The 24,783-nt window shown below is 62.7% G+C and overlaps 4 protein-coding genes across 9 annotated transcripts; 3 read left to right on the plus strand and 1 right to left on the minus strand.

Annotated features, from left to right (window-relative positions):
• Position 1: 1 nt before the first annotated feature.
• Positions 2 to 2,331, minus strand: LOC132322724 (non-structural maintenance of chromosomes element 3 homolog). Of its 6 annotated transcripts, none has more exons than XM_059837430.1 (11): positions 2,206 to 2,331; positions 1,690 to 1,745; positions 1,525 to 1,584; positions 1,348 to 1,411; positions 1,180 to 1,259; positions 1,019 to 1,113; positions 862 to 941; positions 745 to 787; positions 603 to 665; positions 226 to 340; positions 2 to 130 (listed from the first exon to the last, which is right to left on the minus strand). In XM_059837430.1, the coding sequence occupies exons 2-11, from the start codon at positions 1,729 to 1,731 to the stop codon at positions 59 to 61; spliced, it is 714 nt and encodes a 237-aa protein (XP_059693413.1). In that variant the 5' UTR covers positions 1,732 to 1,745; positions 2,206 to 2,331; the 3' UTR covers positions 2 to 58. The 6 variants fall into 6 exon arrangements, with proteins under 6 accessions (XP_059693413.1, XP_059693410.1, XP_059693416.1 ...); XM_059837427.1 differs by having other exon boundaries at positions 1,513 to 1,584; positions 2,206 to 2,320; XM_059837433.1 differs by lacking the exon at positions 1,348 to 1,411 and adding an exon at positions 1,412 to 1,446 and having other exon boundaries at positions 1,180 to 1,319; positions 2,206 to 2,274.
• A 384-nt stretch (positions 2,332 to 2,715) lies between these two features.
• TRMT112 (tRNA methyltransferase activator subunit 11-2) lies at positions 2,716 to 6,475 on the plus strand. Its single transcript, XM_059837435.1, has 4 exons — positions 2,716 to 2,845; positions 3,587 to 3,690; positions 6,052 to 6,124; positions 6,232 to 6,475. The coding sequence occupies exons 1-4, from the start codon at positions 2,765 to 2,767 to the stop codon at positions 6,331 to 6,333; spliced, it is 360 nt and encodes a 119-aa protein (XP_059693418.1). The 5' UTR covers positions 2,716 to 2,764; the 3' UTR covers positions 6,334 to 6,475.
• Positions 6,476 to 7,316: 841 nt separating this feature from the next.
• Positions 7,317 to 12,050, plus strand: BANF1 (BAF nuclear assembly factor 1). The gene is made up of 3 exons (XM_059837434.1): positions 7,317 to 7,472; positions 8,187 to 8,317; positions 10,947 to 12,050. The coding sequence occupies exons 2-3, from the start codon at positions 8,192 to 8,194 to the stop codon at positions 11,091 to 11,093; spliced, it is 273 nt and encodes a 90-aa protein (XP_059693417.1). The 5' UTR covers positions 7,317 to 7,472; positions 8,187 to 8,191; the 3' UTR covers positions 11,094 to 12,050.
• A 371-nt stretch (positions 12,051 to 12,421) lies between these two features.
• MUS81 (MUS81 structure-specific endonuclease subunit) lies at positions 12,422 to 23,939 on the plus strand. Its single transcript, XM_059837423.1, is given in 17 exon segments — positions 12,422 to 12,578; positions 13,595 to 13,718; positions 13,985 to 14,052; positions 14,162 to 14,230; positions 14,317 to 14,388; positions 14,489 to 14,547; positions 14,984 to 15,097; positions 15,218 to 15,298; positions 17,128 to 17,240; positions 17,741 to 17,841; positions 18,796 to 18,912; positions 20,205 to 20,300; positions 21,172 to 21,213; positions 21,215 to 21,291; positions 22,502 to 22,606; positions 22,821 to 22,904; positions 23,774 to 23,939. Coding segments are annotated over 17 exon segments (1,524 nt in total). The 5' UTR covers positions 12,422 to 12,443; the 3' UTR covers positions 23,841 to 23,939.
• The last annotated feature ends 844 nt before the right edge of the window (positions 23,940 to 24,783 follow it).

The raw sequence follows: 24,783 nt of genomic DNA on the forward strand, positions 1-24,783 counted from the left end.
ATTGTGGGGAGGGGGCTGCACAGCAACCAAGGGGTGATTTATTTTTGGGGAGGGGGTGTCAAGTGGTGGTGTTGTCGGCCTCGGCCTCGCTGTACTGGCTCGCCCAAAATGTGGGGTCCTTGCCCTGCATCTGAGGGGGAGAAAAATGGGGGAGGGGGCTTCAAATGGAGCCCCCCGCCCCCCAAAACTCAGAGATCCCCTCCCCCCATCCCAACACGGCCTCACCTTGGCCACGAAGTTCAGCACGTCCTTCTTGGAGGTTTCCTTCTCTGCCCGTGGCCCCCACTGGTATTTGAATTCGGGGGGGTCCGTCAGGGGGATGGGGGTGATCTCCAGGTACCTGCAGAGAGTTGTGTGAGGACCCCCTCCCCAAAAAGGTTTTGGGGTGCACGCTGGGGGTGTCCAGCTCTCCCCTGAGCCCGTGAGGGACCCCTTGAGGCACGGGGGTGTGGGGGGGTTTGCAGGATTTGCTCTGCGGTGTGGTATAAACAGCCAGGCCAAGGCTGGAGCCGAGGCTGCTCTGAGCACACCGGGATGGGGAGACCCCCTGAAATCCCCCCTAAAATCCCCCCCAAATTTATCCCCTTTCCCTTCCATCTCACTTCTGCCGCACAAACTCCTCTGTCACCAGCTTCCTGACGTCCCCAAACACGCCGTGCTGCTTCCTGAGGATGAGGATGTGGCACTGAGTGGCCCTGTCCCCCACCCCCTCCCTGTGTGTGTCGCCCCCTCCCCATTTCCTACCCTGGGTGCACACGGAGCAGGTGAAGGAACTCCCACAGAGCACCTGCAAAAGGAGGTGACACTCAGAAGGGTGCAAAAGTGGGGTGCAGTGAGGGGGGAGTTTGGGGGAGAACTCACTGTCTTTGACTGAGTTGCCCTTCATGAAGATGAAGCTGAGGATGACTAAAAGGAGCGCCATCTTCTCCTTCTCCTTGCCCCTGTGGCACACACCGAGGTGTCACCCACGTGAGAAGTGACACCTTGATGGCATTCAAACCACCCAGGTGCCCCTCACCTGCACAGGTGCTGGCCCTCAGCACGGGGCAGGTTGTTGATCAGGATGTAAATGTGACGTTTGGTGTCGATCTCCACCAGCTGCAGACCGAACACCTGCGGGAGGAAAAGGGTTAATCCCTCCCAAAACCTTCCCCCTTTCCTTTTCCGTGCTTTTCCCACCTCCTGCAGGGTCCTGTCTGCTCTCCTGACGATTTCTGAGTAGGCGTTTCTGTATTCTCGAATTATATTCTTCAGCACGTCTGCAGAAAACAGGCAGGGAACGCTGAGGGAGCCTGGAGCTCTGAGCACACCCAGAAAACCTGAAAAAAGGGAACCCCCTAAACCTACCTGCCCTTTTGATCGGAATTTTCTTCTGGTCCTTGACGAGCAGGAACTGCACCAGCTCGCTCACCTGTGGGGGAACGAGCAAGGAAGGCACAGAGCGGGCTGACATCAAAAGAATGCAGACACAGAAATGCGGGAGAGGGCAGAGAGGGGATCACCTCAATCCACCTTCTGGTTCACCTCGTCCTGCGAGTGCCGCTCCACCTGGGTCGGGATAAAATCATCCTCCCCATCGGTCATCTGAGTGGAAAGAACAGGAAATGTGGGGCAGCTTGATGATAGAAAAGTGAGCAAAGCTGAGAAAGGGAGGATGGGAGAGAGAGAATGAGGGAAGCAGCCTCTCACCTGAGAGCAGCCGAGCCCTTTGCTGCGCTTCCGCTGCGACATTTCTCACAGCGGCTCTGAGAGGAAAAAAAGCACCGGGCGGGCTAAAACCGCGACTGGAGCACCCCTAAGGCCGCTCACCGCCTCCCACCTTCTGCAAGGCCGCAGAGCCTCCCTCTAAGGCCCGGCCCACGACCCGACCCGACCCGGCCCGGCCCGGCCACGAACCGTCACCGACCGCGCTCCGAGCGCGACTGCGCTGGCCCCGCCCACACCCGCCGACCCCTCCCGCGCCAGCCCCGCTTCCCATTGGAGCAGCCCCCAATAGCCCCGCCCATAATTCCATCACCGTGTCACGATTGGCCGAGAGACGGAGCTCGCCCCGCCCCCTGGCGCCCGCCAGGCGTCTCGCGCTCCGCCCTCCCCGCACTCCCTCCCCTCAGGTGGAGAAAAAGGCGGGAAAAGTTTAGCGCACCCCCTCCCCCCCCTCACGGCGAGGAAATGGCGGCAAAGCGCTGGAAAAAAGCCGCACAACACCTCAAAATGACCCGCAGTGGCGCGTTTGGCCCCTTCCCCTGCTTAAACAGCCGTCATGGAAGCACCTCCGCTGCCGCCACCACCTGCAACGCGCTGCCAGGGCCCTTCCCGCAGGTGGAGAACAAGGTGGCAAAATGGCGGCGGAGGCTGAGGGGAGCTTGGTGCCCGTAGCCCCCGCCCAGCCCGGCAATGAGATATTGGGGGCACCCCAAAATAAAGGGGTAGGGTCACCCTGGGGGTCAGGACTTCCAGGGGGGCCGTCTGGAGAGGTTTTGGGGAAGGGTCTCAAATCCTCTGAGGAGCTCTGAAGGCATTTTGGAGTCCTTGAAGGGTTTGGGGAGGGGTCTCGGGGATGGTTTGGATAGTTTGGATTGGTGGGGGGGGGAGGAATTTTTTCTTGTCCTGTCCCTTTAAGCGGACCACGCCCCTTTAATTGAGCCACGCCCCTTTAAGCAAACTCCACCCTTTGATGTCCCGCCCATCCCCGAGTAAGCCCCGCCCTGTTACCCTGGCAACCGCCTCTTGCCGGAAGTGACGCGCCGGAAGCGGCAGCGGCGCCATGAAGCTGCTCACCCACAACCTGCTGAGCTCCCACGTGCCGGGGCTACGGCCCGGGGGCGGATTCCCCCTGCGGATCGAGGTGCGGGGCGCGGGGGGAACCCCGGGGCACCGGGAACGGGGGGAGACGCCGCGGTTCCCGCCCCCCTGCAAGGCCCCGCCACCTCTCGCCGTTACCGGTTACCGAAGCCGTTAGCGGAACCTTAGCGGTGCCCCCGTTACCGGATCCCAGCTTCTCCCCATTCCCCTGGCACCGCCGTGATTCCGTATTTGCCCGTATTTACCCGCTGTCACTTCCGGTAGCTCCCCGGTAACTCCTCCATTAACCCTGTGGATCCCTGGTAATTTCTCCCGTTACTGTCAATAAATCCCCTGTTAACGGCTTGTTAAACCCGTTAACCCTCCCCCGTTATCCCCGTTCCCGTTATCCCAGTCCCCGATCCATTTGTGTGGGGCCGGTTCCTCCCCGTTATCCCCCCGTTAATTCCCCGTTAACCCTCTCGTTACCCTCATTAACCGCCGGTAATTTCCCCCGATAAATCCCCGTTAAACCCCGTTCCCTCCCGTTAACCCCCGGTAGCCGCTCTCACCCCCCGTTAACTTTGCCGGTAACTCCTCCAGTTACCGCCGTTAACGGCGCCGTTAAAACTCCCGTTAACCCCCAATTAACTCCCCCGTTATCCCCCCGTTCCCTCCAGGTTCCGGTCCGGTTGGAACCCCCCGTTAATCCCCTTGTTCCCCCGTTAACTCCCCCGGTTCCCCCCGGTTCGGGTCCCCGGTTTCCCCCCCCCCCGGTTCCGGTAACTCCCCCCGGTCCCCGCAGGCCGCCGAGGTTCGGGTCCGCCCGGTGCCGTTCAACGCCGCCTTCGTGTCCCGGTTGGTGCCGCGGCTGCGCTGGGACGCGCTGCGGGAGGCGGCGGAGAGCGTGAGCACCGGGGGGGCACCGGGAACCGAGAAGGGACCGGGAACCGCGGGAGGGGGGGTTCCGGAAACGGGAGGGGTACCGGGAATTGAAGGGGGGGACCCGGGGGATTCCGGGAACCGGGGGGGGGACCGGGAGAACCGGGACCGCGGGGGGTGGGGGCTCCTGGAACCGGGAAGGGACCGGGAATCGCGGGGGGTGGGGGCACCGGGAACCGGAGGGGGCTTCGGGATCCAGGGTGGCTCTGAGAACCGGGAACCGGCGGGAGGACACCGGGAACCGGAGGGGGAAGCGAGGGAGGTTCGGTTTGGGGGGGTCTGGGGGGAATTTGGGGGGGATTTTGAGGGTCTTGGGGGGGATTTTGGGGGGAGGAGAGGCTTGGAGGGGTCATTTTGGGGAGGAATTTGGGGGTCCTGGGGGGATTTGGAGGAGATTTTGAGGGTCCTGGGGGGGGATTTGGGGAGGATTTTGGGGGAAAGTTTGGGGACTCCAGGGGGAGGGGTATGTTTGGGGGAAATTTGGGGGTCCTGGGGGGGGATTTGGGGATCCTGGGGGGATTTCTGGGGGGGATTTTGAGGGTCCTGAGAGGGAATTTGGGGGGGATTTTGGGGGTCTGGAGGGAACTTGGAGTGGATTTTGAGGGTCCTGGGGGGGATTTGGGGAGGATTTTGGGGGGAAGTTTGGGGACTCCAGGGGGAGGAGTATGTTTGGGCAAAATTTGGGGGTCCTGGGGGGGGATTTGGGGGTCTGGGGGGATTTTGGGGGTCTGGGGGGATTTCTGGGGGGGATTTTGAGGGTCCTGAGAGGGAATTTGGGGGGGAATTTTGGGGGTCTGGAGGGGACTTGGAGTGGATTTTGAGGGTCCTTGGGGGGGATTTGGGGAGGGGTTTGGGGGCTCCAGGGGCAGGGGGAGTTTGGGAAGGGTCGGTTTGGGGAAAAATTGGGGGTCTGGGGGAATTTTGGGGGTCTGGGGGGGGGGGTTTAGAGGGGATTTGAGGGGGATTTTGGGGGTCTGGGAGGGATTTTGGGGGGTCTGGGGGGGATTTGGGGGGGAATTTGGAGGTTTGGGAGGGTTTAGTGGGGATTTGGGGGTCTGGGGGGGATTTTGGGGGTTCCAGGGGAAGGGAGGGTTTGGGAGGGGTCAATTTGGGGGGGATTTTGGGGGTTTGGGGGGGAATTTGGGGGTCTAGGGGGAGTTTTGGGGGGGATTTGGGGAAGATTTTGGAGGTCTAGGAGGGTTTAGAGGGAATTTGGGGGAGAATTTGGTGGTCTGGGGGGGATTTGGGGGTTCCAGGGGAAGGGAGGGTTTGGGAGGGGGTCAATTTGGGGGTCTGGGGAATTTGGGGAGATTTTGGAGGTCTGGGAGGGTTTAGAGGGGATTTGGGGGGGGGTTTAGAGGGGATTTGGGGGGATTTTGGGGGTCTGGGAGGGATTTTGGGGGGTCTGGGGGGGATTTGGGGGGGAATTTGGAGGTCTGGGAGGGTTTAGAGGGGATTTGGAGGTCTGGGGGAGATTTTGGGGGTTCCAGGGGAAAGGGGGGTTTGGGAGGGGTCAATTTGGGGGATTTGGGGGGGATTTTGGGGGTCTGGGGGTGATTTGGGGGGGAATTTGCAGGTCTGGGAGGGTTTAGTGGGGATTTGGAGGTCTGGGGGGATTTTGAGGGTTCCAGGGGAAAGGGGGGTTTGGGAGGGGTCAATTTGGGGGATTTGGGGGGGATTTTGGGGGTCTGGGGGGGATTTGGGGGGGAATTTGGAGGTCTGGGAGGGTTTAGTGGGGATTTGGAGGTCTGGGGGGGATTTTGAGGGTTCCAGGGGAAAGGGGGGTTTGGGAGGGGTCAATTTGGGGGATTTGGGGGGGTCAATTTGGGGGATTTGGGGGGGATTTTGGGGGTCTGGGGGGATTTGGGGGGGAATTTGGGGGTCTAGGGGGAGTTTTGGGGGGATTTGGGGAAGATTTTGGAGGTCTAGGAGGGTTTAGAGGGAATTTGGGGGAGAATTTGGTGGTCTGGGGGGGATTTGGGGGTTCCAGGGGAAGGGAGGGTTTGGGAGGGGTCAATTTGGGGGTCTGGGGGAATTTGGGGAGATTTTGGAGGTCTGGGAGGGTTTAGAGGGGATTTGGGGGGGGGGGGAATTTGGGGTCCTGGGGGGGATTTTGGGGTCCTGGAGGGGATTTTGGGGGTCCTGGGAGGGGCCAATCCAATTTTGAAGTTCCCCAACTTTGTTGTGGGGGAGGAATTCCTGAAACTTTTGGGACTCCCAAACTTGGAAGATTCCATTTTTTAGGGGGGGGGGGGGGGTGTCTCCTCTGACTCCCCCCTCCCCATTTTTTGTGCCCCCTCCCCAAAGTTGGGGCGCCCCTCGGAGCTGCCCCCCCGAACCCACCCCCGGCTACGAGGCCGACGAGGAATTCCTGCGCCGCCTCCACCACGTCCTGCTCGAGGTCAGGGGGGGTCCCCAAAACCCCTGAGACCCCTCGGGAGGGGTCCCCAAATTTCAGAGACCCCTCCCCAATTTCCTGACCCCCCAAATTTCCCCCTGACCCCACAGGTGGAGGTGCTGGAGGGGTCCCTGCAGTGCCCGGACTCGGGGCGGCGCTTCCCCATCTCCAGGGGGGTCCCAAATCTGCTGCTGAGCGAGGACGAGGCCTGAAACCCCCCAAAAATCCCCCCAAAATGGGGCCGAGCCCCTCCCCCCGAGGAGGGAGCAAAAAAACCCCGAATTCCCACGGTTTTACCCCAAAAACGGCGCCTGAATTTCACCCTAAATGCGCGTTGAGGGGCGTGGTTTGACACTCCTCATTTGCATATGGGTGTGGTCCCACTAACACTCCCTCCCCTATGCAAATTAGGATCGTGCTTATTTGCATTTTGGGCGGGAATTGTTTTGTTTGCTTCACGGGAGAGAAATTTTCCGGTTTTTTTTCCCCCAAATTCCTTTTTCTTCTCCCTAAATTTCTCCTTCCCTCCCAAATTTCCCAGTTTTGCCCCAAATCCTTTTATTTTCTCGCAGTTTCACCGTTATTTTTTTCCCCAAATTCCCGTTTTTATCTCAAAATCCTCCACTTTTGCCCTTGGATTCCTCTCTTGTGTCCCAAAATCCAGATTTTACCCCAAAATCTCATCTTTTTGCCTTCAATTTTTTATATTTTGCCTTTGTGCCCCAATCCCCTCCAAATCGTCCCTTTTTATTCCAAAATTTCTGGTTTTTTTCCCAAAATCCCATTTTTCCACCTGTTTCCCTTCCCCACGTTCTGGTTCGTTGTATTTGTAATTTTTCCCATAAATTTAATAAAAATCCCTCTTTTTTTGCCCGATTTTGGGCCGGAATCGCCTCTTTTGGTCTTTTTGAGGATATTTTTGGCGGGAATCTTTGCGATGGAGGGAAGGGGGGCGGGGCTTGGAGCATGGGAGGGAATTTTGGGACAACCTGGAGTCACCCAGGTGAGTGGGGGGGAGCCTGGGAGGGCCCCGGAGCCGCTGTCCGGGATCTCGAGAGGCTCGGCGATGATCCCGGAGGGTTTCCCCCCGGTGTTCCCGGTAACCCCTGGATCCATTTCCAGGTGTCCCTGCTCACCTGGGCGGACCCAGCAGGCCCTTGGAGGACCCAGCTCGTCTCTATGATCCCAGAGCGCCTCCGAGCCGCCGCCGCTCCGCGCGCTCTCGCCTCTGTGGTTTCTCGGCGCGCGCCGCCGGAAGTGGCGTCAGCACGGGGCGACGCCGGATGTGACGTCAGTGCGTAGCGGCAGCGGGTTGAGGCGGGAGCGGCAGTTGGAGCGGCCCGAGGGGACGGTGAGGGCGGGGGGGGGGACCGGGAGGGGACGGAGGGGACATTGAGGGGCGGGGAGGGGACATTGAGGGGCGGGGAAGGCCGGGAGGGGGGAGGAAGGGGAGGGGCGAGAAGGGCCCGAGGGGCGGGACGGGGCGGGGGAGTCTGTGAGGGGCGGGAGGGCCCGGGGTGTCCCCTCAGGGTCCCCCCAATGTCTCCTCAATGTCCCCTTCGGCCCGGGGTGTCCCCTCAGGGTCCCTCCAATGTCCCCCTCAGAGTCCCCCCAGTATCCCCTCAGTGTCCCCTCAGGGTCCCCTCAGTGTCCTGTCAGTGCCACCTCAGTGTCCTCCCAATGTCCCCTCAGTGCCACCTCGGTCCCTGTCCCCGCTCTGTCCCATCAGTGTCCCCATCCTCCCCCTCTGCCACCTCCCCCCCACTCCGTCCCTGTCCCCAGAGTGTCCCCAAGCCCACCCCCCTCTGTCTCTGTCCCCTGTCCCTCTCCTCACCCTGTCCCGGTGTCCCTCACTCTGTCCCCATGTCCCCACACTGTGCTGCTGCCTCTCACCCTCAGTGTCCCCTCAGTGTCACCCCTGTCCCCAGGCCTCGACATCACAGGAGCACCATGTCCCCCTGAGCTGTCCCCGTGTCCCCTGAGTGTCCCCTCGGTGTCCCATGAGCTGTCCCTGTGTCCCCTGAGCTGTCCCTGAGTGTCCCCCGGTGTCCCCCGGTGTCCCCAGGCGCCATGTCCTCGACGTCACAGAAGCACCGGGACTTCGTGGCGGAGCCGATGGGGGAGAAGCCGGTGGGGACCTTGGCCGGGATCGGGGACGTGCTGGGCAGGAAACTGGAGGAGAAGGGCTTCGACAAGGTGGGGACATTGGGGACACCTGGGGACACCTGGGGCAGTGGGGACATTGGGGACACTGGGGACACCTGGGATGGCAGGGACAGCAGGGGACATTGGGGACGTGCTGGGCAGGAAACTGGAGGAGAAGGGCTTCAACAAGGTGGGGACATTGGGGACACCTGGGGACATTGGGGACATTGGGGACACCTGGGATATTGGGGACACCGGGGGACATTGGGGACGTGCTGGGCAGGAAACTGGAGAAGGGCTTCAACAAGGTGGGGACATTGGGGACACCTGGGATATTGGGGACACCTGGGATATTGGGGACGTGCTGGGCAGGAAACTGGAGAAGGGCTTCAACAAGGTGGGGACATTGGGGACACCTGGGGACATTGGGGACATTGGGGACACCTGGGATATTGGGGACACCTGGGATATTGGGAACACCTGGGGGACATTGGGGACACCTGGGGCAGTGGGGACACCTGGGGCAGTGGGGACACCTGGGACATATGGGACATTGGGGACACCTGGGATATTGGGGACATTGGGGACGTGCTGGGCAGGAAACTGGAGGAGAAGGGCTTCAACAAGTTGGGGACACTGGGGACACCTGGGGACACTGGGGACATTGGGGACACCGGGGACATTGGGGACGTGCTGGGCAGGAAACTGGAGGAGAAGGGCTTCGACAAGGTGGGGGACATTGGGGACACCTGGGATATTGGGGACAGCAGGGGGGATACCTGGGGCAGTGGGGACATTGGGGACACCTGGGGACATTGGGGACACCTGGGATATTGGGGACACTGGGGACACCTGGGGCAGTGGGGACACCTGGGGCAGTGGGGACATCAGGGACATTGGGGACACCTGGGATGGCAGGGGACATTGGGGACGTGCTGGGCAGGAAACTGGAGGAGAAGGGCTTCGACAAGTTGGGGACACTGGGGACATTGGGGACACCTGGGGCAGTGGGGACACTGGGGACATTGGGGACACCTGGGGACATTGGGGTACACTGGGGACATTGGGGACATCTGGGGACATGAACATTGGGGACACCTGGGACATTGGGGACACCTGGGACATTGGGGACACCTGGGGACATTGGGGTACACTGGGGACATTGGGGACATCTGGGGACATGGACAATGGGGTACACTGGGGACATTGGGGACACTTGGGACATTGGGGGACATTGGGGACACTGGGGACACCTGGGGCATTGGTGACAGCAGGGACATTGGGGACGTGCTGGGCAGGAACTGAAGGGGAGGGGACACTGGGGAGGTGTCAGTGACCCTGGCTGGTGTCCCCATGGCCCTGGTGACACCGCTGTCCCCTGGCTGTCCCCTCCAGGTGTTTATGGAAGGGCTGAGGTTGGACTGGAGCTCCTTGGGGTCACTCAGGACAGGCAGGGGCACCCTTGGCAGTGTCCCCACACCCTGGTGACACCGCTGTCCCTTCCCCTGTCCCTTCCCTGTCCCCTCCAGCCAATCCTGGTGCTGGCACAGCCCCATAAGGATCAGGGGCCAAAGGGCTGGGATGGAACCGGAGCTCTTTGGGGTCACTCAGGAAGGACAGGGGGACACTGGGTGATGTCCCCATGCCCTGGTGACACCGCTGTCCCCTCCCTGTCCCTTCCCTGTCCTCCTCAGCCATTCCTGGTGCTGGCACAGCCCCATAAGGATCAGGGGCTCTGGGGTTGGGGCAGGGCTGGAGCTCTTTGGGGTCACTTAGAATGGACAGGGGGACCCTTGGCAGTGTCCCCACGCCCTGGTGGCACCATTGTCCCCTCAGTGTCCCCTCCCTGTCCCCTCCAGGCATTCCTGGTGCTGGGGGCAGCTCTGGGATCTCCTGTGACCACAGGGCTGGGGTGGGACCGGAACTCTTTGTGGTCACTCAGGATGGACAGAGGGACCCCTGGGTGATGTCCCCACGCCCTGGTGACACCGCTGTCCCCTCCCTGTCCCTTCCCTGTCCCCTCCAGGCGTTCCTGATGCTGGGGCAGCTCTGGCATCTCCTGTGACCACAGGGGCTGGGGTGGGACCGGAGCTCTTTGGGGTGACTCAGGAAGGACAGGGGGACCCTTGGCAGTGTCCCCACGCCCTGGTGACACCGCTGTCCCCTCCCTGTCCTTTCCCTGTCCCCCTCAGCCATTCCTGGTGCTGGCACAGCCCCATAAGGATCAGGGGGCTCTGGGGTTGGGGCAGGGCTGGAGCTCCTTGGGGTCACTCAGGAGGGACAATGGGACCCTTGGCAGTGTCCCCACGCCCTGGTGGCACCATTGTCCCCTCAGTGTCCCCTCCCTGTCCCCTCCAGGCATTCCTGGTGCTGGGGCAGCTCTGGGATCTCTTGTGACCACAGGGCTGGGGTGGGACCGGAGCTCTTTGTGGTCACTCAGGATGGACAGAGGGATCCTTGGCAGTGTCCCCACGCCCTGGTGACACCGCTGTCCCCTCCCTGTCCCTTCCCTGTCCCCTCCAGGCATTCCTGATGCTGGGGCAGCTCTGGCATCTCCTGTGACCACAGGGCTGGGGTGGGACCGGAACTCTTTGGGGTCACTCAGGAAGGACAGGGGGACCCTGGGTGATGTCCCCACACCCTGGTGACACCGCTGTCCCCCTGCTGTCCCCCGTGGCAGGCGTACGTGGTGCTGGGGCAGTTCCTGGTGCTGCGCAAGGACGAGGAGCTGTTCCGGGAGTGGCTCAAGGAGACGTGCGGGGCCAACGCCAAACAGAGCCGCGACTGCTCGGGCTGCCTGCGCGAGTGGTGCGACGCCTTCCTCTGAGCCCCCTCCCCAAAAACGGCACCCCCAGACCCACCCCCGCACCCCAAAACCTCCCCCCGGGTCCCTCAGCCCAGCCCCCGCACCCCAAATCCTCTCCCGGCACCCCCAAATCTTCCCCAAACTGCCGGGGGCTCCTTGGAGGGGTTGAGGGCTCCTCAGAACCACCCTGGGGATCCCAAAACTCACCCAGGGGTCCCAAAACCATCCTGGGGACCCCAAAACTCACCCAGGGGTCCCAAAACCATCCTGGGGATCCCAAAACTCCCCCAGGGGTCCCAAAACCATCCTGGGGACCTCCCCCCCCGAGGTCTTCAGGGACTCCAAAACCACCCCAGGGGTCCCAAAACCATCCTGGGGACCCCAAAACCATCCTGGGGTCCCCAAAACTCACCCAGGGACCCCAAAACCACCCCAGAGATCCCAAAAGCATCCTGGAGACCCCAAAACTCACCCAGGGGTCCCAAAATCAGCTCTGGGGACCCCAAAATCATTCTTGGGACTCCAAAACCATCCTGGGGACACCAAAACCACCCCAGGGATCCCAAAATCAGCTCTGGAGACTCCAAAATTGTCCCAGCCTCCTCCTCACCCCCCCCCCCCACACCTATGGGACCCCCCCCCAAACCGGTGCTGCCACCCCCAAAACTCATCCCGGGAGGGAGGGGGTCCCATGGTGCCACCCCTCCCCCGTCACCCCCAAAACCAGCTGGGGGTGGGGGAGGGGATGAGGGGGTCCCCGCCTGCCCCTCCCCCCCCCAGCACAGGGTGGGATTTTGGGGTGCCGTTTGGGGTGTCCCCCTCCCCCACGCCATTAGTGTTACTTTGGGGTGCCCCCACCCCCCTCCCCTCGTGAGTGGGGTGGTCTGTGTTATTTTGGGGGTGCCCCCCCCGCCGCCCCCACCCCCGAGTTTGTTTCTAAAATGATTTTCTAAACAATAAAGGTTTTGCTGTGCTGCAGCTTGGACTCGTCCTGGGGTTTGAGGAAGGATTTGGGGGGCAAAATTTGGGGGTTGAGGAGAAGATTTTGGGGGGGACTGAGGGGCAGAATTTGGGGGTTGGGGGCCGGATTTGGGGGGCGCGGGGAAGATTTTGGGGGGATCCCATGGCGACCGGGGTCCTCCAGAGCAGACGAGTTTGGCCTCCGGGCGGCCCAGAGCAGAGATCTCCAGAGCAGACGAGTTAAACTTCCGGGCGGCGCCCTCCAAAGTAGACAAGTTTAACCTCCGAGCTGCCAGAGCGGAGTCCTCCAGAGCAGACAAGTCGCATTTCCCCTATCATCGAGCGCGACCAGAGCGGCCGTGCGGAGCCGGAACTTCCGGGAAGCGGCGGCGGCGGCGGGAGGATTCGATCATGGCCGCGGCCGCCGCCGCCTCCTCCCGGCGCCGCCGCCGCCCCCGCGGCCACCCCAACCCGCTGTTCGCCCGCTGGCTGCGCGAGTGGCGGGACGAGGCGCAGGGGACGTGGGCCAGGGGCACCTACGAGAGGGTGGGTGTGGGGGGGAGGGACCTCGGGTGGGTTTAGGGTGCTCAGGTGGGCGATTTTGGGGTCCCCAGGTGGATTTTGGGGTGCCCAGGTGGACGACCTTGAGGTGCTCAGGTGGGTTTTGGGGTGCCCAGGTGGGCGATTTTGGGGTCCCCAGGTGTGATTTTGTGGAGAACAGGTGGATTTTGGGGTCTCCAGGCGGATTTAGGGGTGCCCAGGTGTGGTTTTGGGGTCTCCAGGTGGATTTGGAGGTTTCTGGGTGGGGGTTTAGGGCTCTCCAGGTGAGTTTTGGGGTCTCTGGGTGGGTCTGGGGTCTCTGCGTGGGTGATTTTAGGGTGCCCAGATGTATTTGATGTTCCCCAGGTGTATCTCAGGTGTATCTCAGGTGCCCCAGGTGTATCTCAGGTGTGTTTGGGTACCCCAGGTGTATCTCAGGTGTATCTCAGGTGTGTTTGGGTACTCCCAGGTGTACCCCAGGTGTGTCTCAGGTGTGTCTCAGGTGTGTCTCAGGTGTGTTTGGATACCCCAGGTGTATCTCAGGTGTATCTCAGGTTCCCCAGGTGTATCTCAGGTGTGTTTGGATACCCCAGGTGTATCTCAGGTGTGTCTCAGGTGTGTTCGGGTACCCCAGGTGTACCCCAGATGTATTTGAGGTTCTCCAGGTGTACCCCAGGTGTATCTCAGGTGTGTTTGGGTACCCCAGGTGTATCTCAGGTGTATCTCAGGTGTGTTTGGGTACTCCCAGGTGTACCCCAGGTGTGTCTCAGGTGTGTCTCAGGTGTGTCTCAGGTGTGTTTGGATACCCCAGGTGTATCTCAGGTGTGTCTCAGGTTCCCCAGGTGTATCTCAGGTGTGTTTGGATACCCCAGGTGTATCTCAGGTGTGTCTCAGGTGTGTTTGGGTACCCCAGGTGTACCCCAGATGTATTTGAGGTTCTCCAGGTGTACCCCAGGTGTGTCTCAGGTGTGTCTCAGGTGTGTTTGGGTATCTCAGGTTTATCTCAGGTGTGTTCCCCCCAGGCCCTGCGCTCGCTCTCCCGGTTCCCGCTCCCGCTCCGTTCCGGCCGCGCCGCCGCCATCTTGCAGCACTTTGGCCCCGCCCTCTGCGCCCGCCTCGACCAACGGCTGAGCCAGCACCGGCGAGGTGGGCGGGGCCTAAAGGGGTGGGGCCTGGAGGGTGGGGCTATGAAGGTTGGGGTGGGGGTGTGGTTTGATTGAGCCCCGCCCCTTCCCACCCAGCAGTGCAAAGTGGGTGGGGCATGAATGAGGGGGTGTGGCCTCAAATGGGTGTGGCATTGATGGGAGGTGTCTTATGAGGGGGTGGGGCTAAGATAGGACAGGACTTTGGTGTGGGTGGGGCCAGATGTTGCTGGTTTGCATACTGATTTGCATGTAATTTGCATACCACAGAGCAGGGCCTCCCTGCCACGCCCCCTCGGACAGGGCGGTGCCCAGACCCTCCCCCAGCCCCGCCCACGGTGAGTCCTGTCCTTGCCCCGCCCCCACCCAAGCCCCTCCCACTGGTCCCATTGGGGGAGGGGCAGAGGAAGCCCCGCCCCCAATCTCTGCCCCTCCCCCTTCATCCAGCGCCGCCCCCGCCAGTCCCGGCCCCTCCCCCGCTCCAAGAGCCACGCCCTGCTGCTGGTCCTGAGCCAGGTGAGGGGAGGGGACGCACCTGGGGGGTGGGGGAGGGGTCCAGATCCCGCCCCTCCCCCTCCTCACCCAAAGCCCCGCCCCCTCAGAGCCCAGAGCCCCTCCCAGAGGCGGAGCTTCTGCAGCAGGCCCAGCCCCTCTGTGACCACGCCCTGACCCCGGTGAGTGACAGGAGGGACCCCCCGTGCCCCACCCCCACCCTGGCACCCCCCCCGAAGGTGGTAGGGGAGGGGCTGACCCCCCCTGTCCCCTCCCCCACAGGCGGCTCTGGGCCCCCTCCTGCGCCGGGGGCTCGTGCAGAGGAGCGGCCTCCCCCCCAGGTAGGGCCGGGACCCCCAGACTCACCTGGGACCCTCCCCCAGAGCCCCCAGACTCACCTGGGACCCCCCCCCGATTCACCTGTGACCCCCACTGGGACCCCCCCCATGGGGCCCCCAGACTCACCTGGGACCCCCCCCCCCCAGAACCCCCAGACTCACCTGGGACCCCCCCCCCAGACTCACCTGGAACCCCCCCCCAGAACCCTCAGACTCACCTGGGACCTTCCCCAGAACCCCCAGACTCACCTGGGACCCCCTCGAGACCCCCATAGTCACCTGGGGCCCCTTCTGTGACCCCCATACTCACCTGGGACCACCTGGGATGGCCCTGGGACCCCTCCGAACCCCCTCGAGACCCTCGAGGACCCCCCCAGGACCTGCCTGGATGCACCTGAGACCCCCCAGGACCCCCCCATTTCACCCCTTCCCTCCCCAGGTACGCGCTGACCCCGAGGGGGCGGAGCCTCGCCCAGGCCCCGCCCCCCGGGCAGGTGTGCCCGCAGCGCCCCCTGGCGGAGCAGGACGAGAACTGCGCCCCCTCCCCCCCCGCGTGAGTTTGGAGGCATTGGGGACACTTGGGACACTTTGGGGGCCTTGGGGACACTTTGGGGGGGTTGGGGAGGTGTCCCAGCCCCAGGGGTCACCTGGAGGTGACTTTGGGGTCCCCCAGGTGCGACCTCGAGCAGGAATTTGAGCTCAGACCTGGCGAGTTCGAGATCGTCCTGTGCGCCGACGTCACCGAGGCCAACGGGTGCCTGTCCCTGTGTCCCTGTCACCCCCTGTGTCACCTCCTGTGTCACCCTCTGTGTCACCCTCTGTGTCACCTCCTGTGTCTCCTCCATGTCCCTGTCACTCCTGGTGTCCCCCCAATGTCCCCAGTGTCCCCGCTGTCCCCTCGGTGTCCCTTCAATGTCTCCAACATCCCCAATGTCCCCTCACTGTCCCCAATGTCCCCTCAATATCCCCAAATGTCCCCACTCTCCCCCCAATGTCCCCAACATCCCCAATATCCCCCAATGTCTTTTCAATGTCCCCACTGTCCCCTCCATGTCCCCAATGTCCCCAATCCCCCCAATGTCCCCAATCCCCTCAGTGTCCCTGCTGTCCCCCAATGTCCCCAATCCCCTCAATGTCCCCAATCCCCCCAATGTTCCCCCCTCTGTCCCCTCCATGTCCCCAATGCCCCCCCAGTGTTCCCAATCCCTTCAATGTCCCCAATCCCCTGTCAATGTCCCCTCTGTCCCCCCAATCCTCCCAATGTCCCCAACCCCCTCAATGTCCCCAATCCCCCCCAATGTCCCCTCAATGTCCCCAAAGTCCCAATCCCCCCAATGTCCCCTCAGTGTCCCCTCAATATCCCTCAATGTCCCCAATCCCCCCAGTGTCCCCACTGTCCCTCCATGTCCCCAAAGTCCCCCACTGTCCCCTCAATGTCCCCAATGTCCCCAATCCCCCCAACGTCCCCTCTATCCCCTCAATGTCCTCGATGTCCCCAATCCCCCCAGTGTCCCTGCTGTCCTCCATGTCCCCAATGTCCTCACTGTCTCCAATGTCCCAATCCCCCTGCTGTCCCCCCAATGTCCCCACTGTCCCCTCCATGTCCCCAATGCCCCCCCAGTGTTCCCAATCCCTTCAATGTCCCCAATCCCCTGTCAATGTCCCCAATGTCCCCTCTGTCCCCCCAATCCTCCCAATGTCCCCAACCCCCTCAATGTCCCCAATCCCCCCCAATGTCCCCTCAATGACCCCAATGTCTCCTCGCTGTCCCCAATGTCCCCAATCCCCCCAATGTTCCCTCAGTGTCCCCTCAATATCCCTCAATGTCCCCAATCCCCCCAGTGTCCCCACTGTCCCTCCATGTCCCCAAAGTCCCCACTGTCCCCTCAATGTCCCCAATGTCCCCAATGTCCCCAAAAAGTCCCCTCTATCCCCTCAATGTCCTCGATGTCCCCTGTCCCCTCAATGTCCTCGATGTCCCCAATCCCCCCAGTGTCCCCGCTGTCCCTCCATGTCCCCAATGTCCTCACTGTCCCCAATGTCCCAAATCCCCCTGCTGTCCCCCCAATGTCCCCTCTGTCCCCTCCATGTCCCCAATGCCCCCCCAGTGTTCCCAATCCCTGTCAATGTCCCCAATCCCTGTCAATGTCCCCAATGTCCCCTCTGTCCCCCCAATCCTCCCAATGTCCCCAACCCCCTCAATGTCCCCAATCCCCCCAATGTCCCCTCAATGTCCCCAATGTCTCCTCACTGTCCCCAATGTCCCCAATCCCCCCAATGTTCCCTCAGTGTCCCCTCAATATCCCTCAATGTCCCCAATCCCCCCAGTGTCCCCGCTGTCCCTCCATGTCCCCAAAGTCCCCACTGTCCCCTCAATGTCCCCAATGTCCCCAATCCCCCCAAAGTCCCCTCTATCCCCTCAATGTCCTCGATGTCCCCTGTCCCCTCAATGTCCTCGATGTCCCCAATCCCCCCAGTGTCCCCGCTGTCCCTCCATGTCCCCAATGTCCTCACTGTCCCCAATGTCCCCAATCCCCCTGCTGTCCCCCCAATGTCCCTGTTGTCCCCTCCATGTCCCCGCAGCCCCTCCGGGGGGGTCCCGGCCCTGCTCCGTGCCCGGGGGGTCCCGGTGCTCCTGCGGCGCCTCCCCGTCGGCGACTTCCTCTGGGTGGCCCGCGAGAAGGACCCGCCCACAGGTGGGCGTGGCCGAGGGGGCGGGGTCTGCGGACCGCGCCCTTGGGGCTGGGTGTGGCACGTGGAGAGGGTGGGGCACATTAGTGGGTGTGGTCACAATGAATGGGTGTGGTTATGTGATGACCACGCCCTCAGAGCAGCGCAGGCATTCAATGGGTGTTGCCAGAAGGGGCGTGGCCAGCTCCGGACCCCACCCATTGACTGAGGGTGTGGCCATGGTGATGGGTGGTGTGTGACACTGGGGGGTGGGGCCAAGGAGTGACCTCACCTGGGTGGGGTCAAATACTGGCTCCACCCTCACCGAGTGGGCGTGGTCAGTGGCAAGCCACACCCTCATCGCGGCCATGATGGGTGGGTGTGGCCAGGGGTGCGCCACACCCCAACAGAGGCCATGATGGGTGGGTGGAGCCTGGGATTGACCCCACCCCTTGTTGGGTGGGCAGTGCCTGGGTGATGGGCGTGGCTCTGAGTGGGCGTGGCCATGTGTGACCCCCCCGCCCAGGCCACGCCCCCCGGGAGCTGGCGCTGGACGTGGTGGTGGAGCGGAAATCGGCGGCGGATCTGGGGAACAGCGTCAGGGACGGGCGGTACCGGGAGCAGAAGGTGGGGGGGACTGGGATGGACTGGGAAGGGACTGGGATGGACTGGGAGGGGACTGGGATGGACTGGGAGGGGACTGGGAGGGACTGGGATGGACTGGGGGGGACTGAGAGGGACTGGGAGGGGACTGGGAGGGACTGGGAGGGAAGTGGGGGGGACTGGGATGGACTGGGAGGGAAGTTGGGGTACTGGGAGGGACTGGGGGGGACTGGAAGGGAATTGGGGGAGACTGGGAGGGGACTGGGGGGGACTGGGAGGGACTGGGGGGGACTGGGAGGGACTGGGATCAAACTGGGATGGACTGGGAGGGAAGTGGGAGGGACTGGGATAAACTGGGAGGGACTGGGTTCACTGGTTTAACTGGGATGGATTGGGCACACTGGGGTTCACTGGTTTAACTGGGATGGACTGGGTTAACTGGGATGGACTGGAGGGCACTGGTTTCACTGGTGTAACTGGGATGCACTGGGGGGCACTGGTGTCACTGGTTTCACTGGGGTGTACGGGTGTAACTGGGATGCACTGGTGTCACTGGTTTCACTGGGATGGACTAGGTGTAACTGGGATGGACTGGTTGAACTGGGATGCAGTGGGGATCACTGGTGTCACTGGTGTCACTGGGATGGACTGGGGGTCACTGATGTCACTGGTGTCACTGATGTCACTGGTGTAACTGGGGGTCACTGGTGTCACTGGGATGCACTGGTGTCACTGGGGGTCACTGGGTGTCACTGGGGGTCACTGGGTGTCACTGGTGTCACCGGTGTCACCGGGACCCCTCCCCAGTTCCGGCTGCGGCGCTCGGGGCTGCGCTGCCCCCTGTACCTGCTGGACTGGGATGGACTGGGGGGCACTGGGATGCACTGGTGTCACTGGGATGGACTGGGGGGCACTGGGATGCACTGGTGTCACTGGGATGGACTGGGGGGCACTGGTTTAACTGGGACCCCTCCCCAGTTCCGGCTGCGGCGCTCGGGGCTGCGCTGCCCCCTGTACCTGCTGGAGGAGCCGGGGGAGGGGGAGCGCCTGCCCCTCCCCCTGCCCACCCTGCGCCAGGCGGCCGCCAACACACAGGTACCTGAGACCCCTCCCCAAATACAGAGAGACCCCTCCCCAAATACAGAGAGACCCCTCCCCTAAATAGAGAGAGACCCCTCCCCAACACGCAGGTACCTGAGACCCCTCCCCAAATACAGAGAGACCCCTCCCCTAAATACAGAGAGACCCCTCCCCAACACACAGGTACCTGAGACCCCTCCCCAAATACAGAGAGACCCCTCCCCAACACACAGGTACCTGAGACCCCTCCCCAAATACAGAGAGACCCCTCCCCAACACACAGGTACCTGAGACCCCTCCCCTAAATACAGAGAGACCCCTCCCCAACACGCAGGTACCTGAGACCCCTCCCCTAAATACAGAGAGACCCCTCCCCAACACACAGGTACCTGAGACCCCTCCCCTAAATACAGAGAGACCCCTCCCCAACATGCAGGTACCTGAGACCCCTCCCCAAATACAGAGAGACCCCTCCCCAACACGCAGGTACCTGAGACAGAGAGACCTCTCCCCTAAATAGAGAACCCTCCAACACACAGGTACCTGAGACCCCTCCCTAAATAGAGAGAGACCCCTCCCCTAAATAGAGACCTCTCCCCTAAATACAGAGAGACCCCTCCCCAACACGCAGGTACCTGAGACCCCTCCCCAAATACAGAGAGACACCCCCAACACGCAGGTACCTGAGACCCCTCCCCAATACACAGGTACCTGAGACCCCTCCCCAAATACAGAGAGACCCCTCCCCAACACACAGGTACCTGAGGACCCCTTCCCAACACACAGGTACCTGAGACCCCTCCCCAAATACAGAGAGACCCCTCCCCAACACGCAGGTACCTGAGACCCCTCCCCAAATACAGAGAGACCCCCCCCAACATTCAGGTACCTGAGACCCCTCCCCTAAATACACAGGGTAACCCCAGAGACCCCTCCCCTAAATACAGAGACCCCTCCAACACGCAGGTACCTGAGACCCCTCCCCTAAATACACAGAGACCCCTCCCCTAAATACACAGAGACCCCTCCCCTAAATACAGAGACCCCCCGAACATTCAGGTACCTGAGACCCCTCCCCTAAATACACAGGTAACCCCAGAGACCCCTCCCCAACAGCCAGGTACCAGAGACCCCTCCCCTAAATAGAGACCCCTCCCCAACACCCAGGTACCCCCAGACCCCTCCCCTAAATAGAGACCTCCCCCAACACTCCAGTACCCTGAGACCCCTCCCCTACATCCAGAGACCCCCCCCCAACAGCCAGGTACCCTGAGACCCCTCCCCTAAATCCAGAGCCCCCTCCCCAGGTGGTGGACGGGCTGCTGGTGGTGCGCACCAGGGACCCCCAGGACACGGCGGCGTATCTGGGGGTGCTGGGGGAGCAGCTGAGGAGGAGATTTGGGGTGAGGGGCTTGGGGGGGCTGGGGGGGGTCCTGGGGGGGCTGGGAGACATTTGGGGGGGAATTTGGGGGGTTGGAAGGGGGGATTTGGGGTGGCTGGGGGAGCAGCTGAGGAGGAGATTTGGGGTGAGGGGGCTTGGGGGGGTTTGGGGGGGGTCACAGGGGGGTTTGGGGGGTGGGGGACATTTGGGGGGGAATTTGAGGGGTTGGAAGGGGGGATTTGGGGGTCCTTAGAGGAGCAGCTGAGGAGGAGATTTGGGGTGAAGGGCTTGGGGGGATCACGGGGGGGTTTGGGGGGTGCTGGGGGAGCAGCTGAGGAGGAGATTTGGGGTGAGGGGCTGGGGGGGTCACGAGGGGGGTCACAGGGGGGGTTGGGGGGGTGGGGGACATTTGGGGGGGAATTTGGGGGTTGGAAGGGGGGATTTGGGGGTCCTGGAGGAGCAGCTGAGGAGGAGATTTGGGGTGGGGGGTTTGGGGGTGGTCACAGGGGGGGTTTGGGGGGTGGGGGACATTTGGGGGGTTGGAAGGGGGGATTTGGGGGGGGATGAGGGGCAAATTGGGGGGGGCTGGGGGAGGTCACAGGTAGCCCTGAGACCCCTCCCAAAATGCAGAGACCCCTCTGTGAGCTTGGCAGGGCACAGGGAAATTGGGGAGGGGTCACAAGGGGGGTTTGTGGGGGAGGGGACATTTTGGGAGGGGAAAGAAGGGATTTGTGGGGGGGATGGGGGGGACAAGGAGCAGAAATTGGGGGTGGGGGGGGTCACAGGTGGTCCTGAGGGCCCCCCCCCCAAAATGCAGAGACCCCTCTGTGAGCCTGGCGGGGGGGGTCTGTGAGGGGTCCCTGACCCCTCCCCCCCTTCCCCTCCCCCCCCAGGGCCGCGTTCTGCGGGCGTGGGGGGGGGCTGTGAGCGCCCGGGGCCCCCCCGAGCCCCCCCGGGACCCCCCTGGCCCTGCTGCCCCTCCAGAGGCTGCGGGAGGGGGGGGGCAAGAACCAGGTGGGGGTGGGGGGAGGGGAGGGGGAATTGGGGCTGGGGGGGAAATGGGGTGGGGGAGGGGGGAATGGGGGGTGGGGGAGGGAAAATGGGCGTGGGGGGAATTGGGGAGGGGGGGAAATGGGGGACGGGGAATTGGGGTGGGGGAGGGGAAATGGGGCGGGGGGGAATTGGGGTGGGGAAGGGGGAATTGGGGTGGGGGAAGTGGGGGGAGGGGAATGGGGCTGGAGGAGGGGAAGTGGGGGCTGGGGGAGCAGAAGAGGAACATAGTGGGGGGCAGGGGGGGGTTGGGTAACTTGGGGAGGATTTTGGGGTCCCCTCACCCCCATTTTCCCCTCCCCCCAGACCCAGACCGTTCCCTAGGGGGGGATTTTGGGTCTGGGGGTGTTTGGGGGTCCCCTCACCCCCATTTTCCCCTCCTCCAGACCCAGACCATGCCCTGGGGGGGGATTTTGGGTCTGGGGGTGTTTTGGGGTCCCCTCACCCCCATTTTCCCCTCCCCCAGACCCAGACCATGCCCTGGGGGGGGATTTTGGGTCTGGGGGTGATTTTGGGTCTGGGGGTGTTTTGGGGGTCGGGAGGTTTTGGGGTCCCCTCAGCCCCATTTCCCCCTCCTCCAGACCCAGACCATGCCCTGTGGGGGATTTTGGGTCTGGGGGTGTTTGGGGTCTGGGGGTGTTTTGGGGGTCCCCTCACCCCCATTTTCCCCTGCCCCAGACCCAGACCATGCCCTAGGGGGGATTTTGGGTCTGGGGGTGTTTTGGGGGTCCCCTCACCCCCATTTCCCCCTCCTCCAGACCCAGACCATGCCCTGGGGGGGATTTTGGGTCTGGGGGTGTTTTGGGGTCCCCTCACCCCCATTTTCCCCTGCCCCAGACCCAGACCATGCCCTAGGGGGGATTTTGGGTCTGGGGGTGTTTTGGGGTCCCCTCACCCCCATTTCCCCCTCCTCCAGACCCAGACCATGCCCTGGGGGGGATTTTGGGTCTGGGGGTGTTTTGGGGTCCCCTCACCCCCATTTTCCCCTCCCCCAGACCCAGACCATGCCCTGGGGGGGGATTTTGGGTCTGGGGGTGTTTTGGGGTCCCCTCATCCCCCTTTTTCCAGGCCCAGACCGTGGGGGGCCATTCCCTAGGGGGGGATTTTGGGTCTGGGGGTGTTTTGGGGTCTGGGGGTGTTTTGGGGTCCCCTGACCCCCCTTTTTGCCCCCAGACCCAGACCGTGGGGGGCCGTGTTCGCCCGGCAGCTGCTGCAGCTGAGGGGGCTCAGTGGGGGCAGGGCCGGGGCCGTCCTGCGCCGCTTCCCCACCCCCGCCAGGTCTGGGGGGTCTGGGGGGGGTCTGGGGGGGGTCGGGGAGGGGGGGTCGGGGTCACCCATGAGGGGTCCCCAGGCTCTGATGTCCCCAAAAGGGACCTGGCCCATGGGGAGGGGGAGGGGAGGGTCTGGAGGGTGGGGGATGGGAGGGTGCAGGGTGAGGGAGGGGTTTGGGGGGGAGGGTCCCCTGAGTTGTGTCCCCTCCCCTCCCCCACAGCCTCATGGCCGCCCTGGGACCCTCCGGGGACCCCCAAAAGTGCCGGGAGGTGCTGAGCGCCCTGCGCTGCGGCCCCGCCCAGAGGTGAGACCCCCCCCCCTCCCAAAAATCCTGGGGGACCCCAAATCCTGGGGAACCCCCCCTAAAATCCTGGGCAACCCAAATTTTAGGGAACCCCCAGGTCATGGGAACCCCCAAATCCTGGGAAACCCCTAATCCCAGACCCTCCCCCCCAAATCCTGGTATCCTCAAATTCTAGGGAACCCCAAATCCTGGGGACCCCAAGTCCCAGGGAACCCCAAATCCTGGGGATTCCCCCCAAATCCCAGACACCCCCCACCCCAAATCCCGGGATCCTCCAAATCTTAGGATCCCCCCCAAATCCCGGGGAACCCCCAAATCCTGGGAACCCCCAAATCCTGAGAACCCCAAATCCCAGGGAACCCCCAATCCTGGGGACCCCAAATCCTGGGAACCTCCCCAAATCCTGAAGATTCCCCCCAAATCCTGGGACCCCAAATCCCAGGGAACCCCAAATCCCAGACCCCCCCCCCAAATCCCGGGACCCTCCAAATCTTGGGATCCCCCCAAATCTTGGGAACCCCCAAATCCTGAGGATTCCCCCAAAATTCTGGGGATCCCCAAATTCCGGGATCCCCCAAATCTCAGGGGTCTCTTCAGTCCTAGGGGATCCCCCAAATCCTGGAACCCCAAATTCCAGGATCCCCCAAATCTCAGGGATCTCTCCAATCCCAGGGATCCCCCAAATCCCGGGGATCCCCGAACTCCTGGGGACCCCCCAATTCCCAGGACCCCCCTCGTTCCCAAACCCCCTGTCCCCAATTCCCATGTCCCCAAACCCCTGTCCCCAATTCCCGTGTCCCCAGCCCCCTGTCCCCTCCCCCAGCCCGGATTTTGGGGGGCTCACCCCTCTCTCCCCTCCCCCCCCACAGGAATTTGGGCCCCTCCCTCAGCGGGGCCCTGGTGCAGCTCTACGGGACCCCGGGGCCACTGGCCTGAGGGGACAGCCCGCTGTCACCCCCCTGTCACCCCCTGTCACCCCCTGTCACCCCTGTCACCCCTGTCATTGTCACCCCCCAATAAAGCCCCTCCCCCACCCCCGCAGCTCCGTGAGTTTCATTTTGGGGGAGGACGGGAGGGGGAGGGGACGCCGTGGGGACAGGGGGGTGACACCAGTGCGGGTGATAGTGACAGTGGCAGAGGGTGGCAGTGACAAGGTGACAGTGACAAGTGACAGAGACAGGGGTGAGGGTGCTGGGGGGGGTGACAGGGTGGCAGTGGCAGGGTGGCAGTGACGGGGTGAGGATGATGGGGGTGACACCAGTGACAGGGTGACAGTCACACCAGTGACCTTGAGAGTGATGCAGTGACAGGAACAGGGTGACAGTGACAGGGTGAGAGTGCTGGGGGGGGTGGACAGGGTGGCAGTGGCAGGGGTGGCAGTGACAGGCTGAGGATGATGGGGGGGGTGACACCGGTGACAGGAACAGGGTGACACTGACAGGGTGAGGGTTATACGGGGGGTGACATTGGCAGAGGTGGCAGTGACAAGCTGAGGATGATGGGGGGTGACACCAGTGACAGTGACAGGGTGGCAGTGACAGTGTGAGGGGATGGTGACACCGGTGACATTGGCAGAAGTGACATTGGCAGAGGTGACAATGACAGGGTGACAATGACAGGGTGGCAGTGGCAGGGTGGCAGTGACAGGCTGAGGATGATGGGGGTGACACTGGTGACAATGACAGTGGTGGCAGTGACAGGGTGAGGGGGTGGTGACACCGGTGACATTGGCAGAGGTGACAGTGACAGGATGAGGGTGATGGGGGGGTGACACTGGTGACAATGACAGGGTGACACTGACAGGGTGGTAGTGACAGGATGATGAGGGGTGACACGGGTGACATTGGCAGAGGTGACAGTGACAGGATGAGGGTGATGG

This window comes from Haemorhous mexicanus (genome assembly GCF_027477595.1).
Source record: "Haemorhous mexicanus isolate bHaeMex1 chromosome 35 unlocalized genomic scaffold, bHaeMex1.pri SUPER_35_unloc_3, whole genome shotgun sequence".
In the NCBI taxonomy this organism is placed as follows: domain Eukaryota; kingdom Metazoa; phylum Chordata; class Aves; order Passeriformes; family Fringillidae; genus Haemorhous; species Haemorhous mexicanus.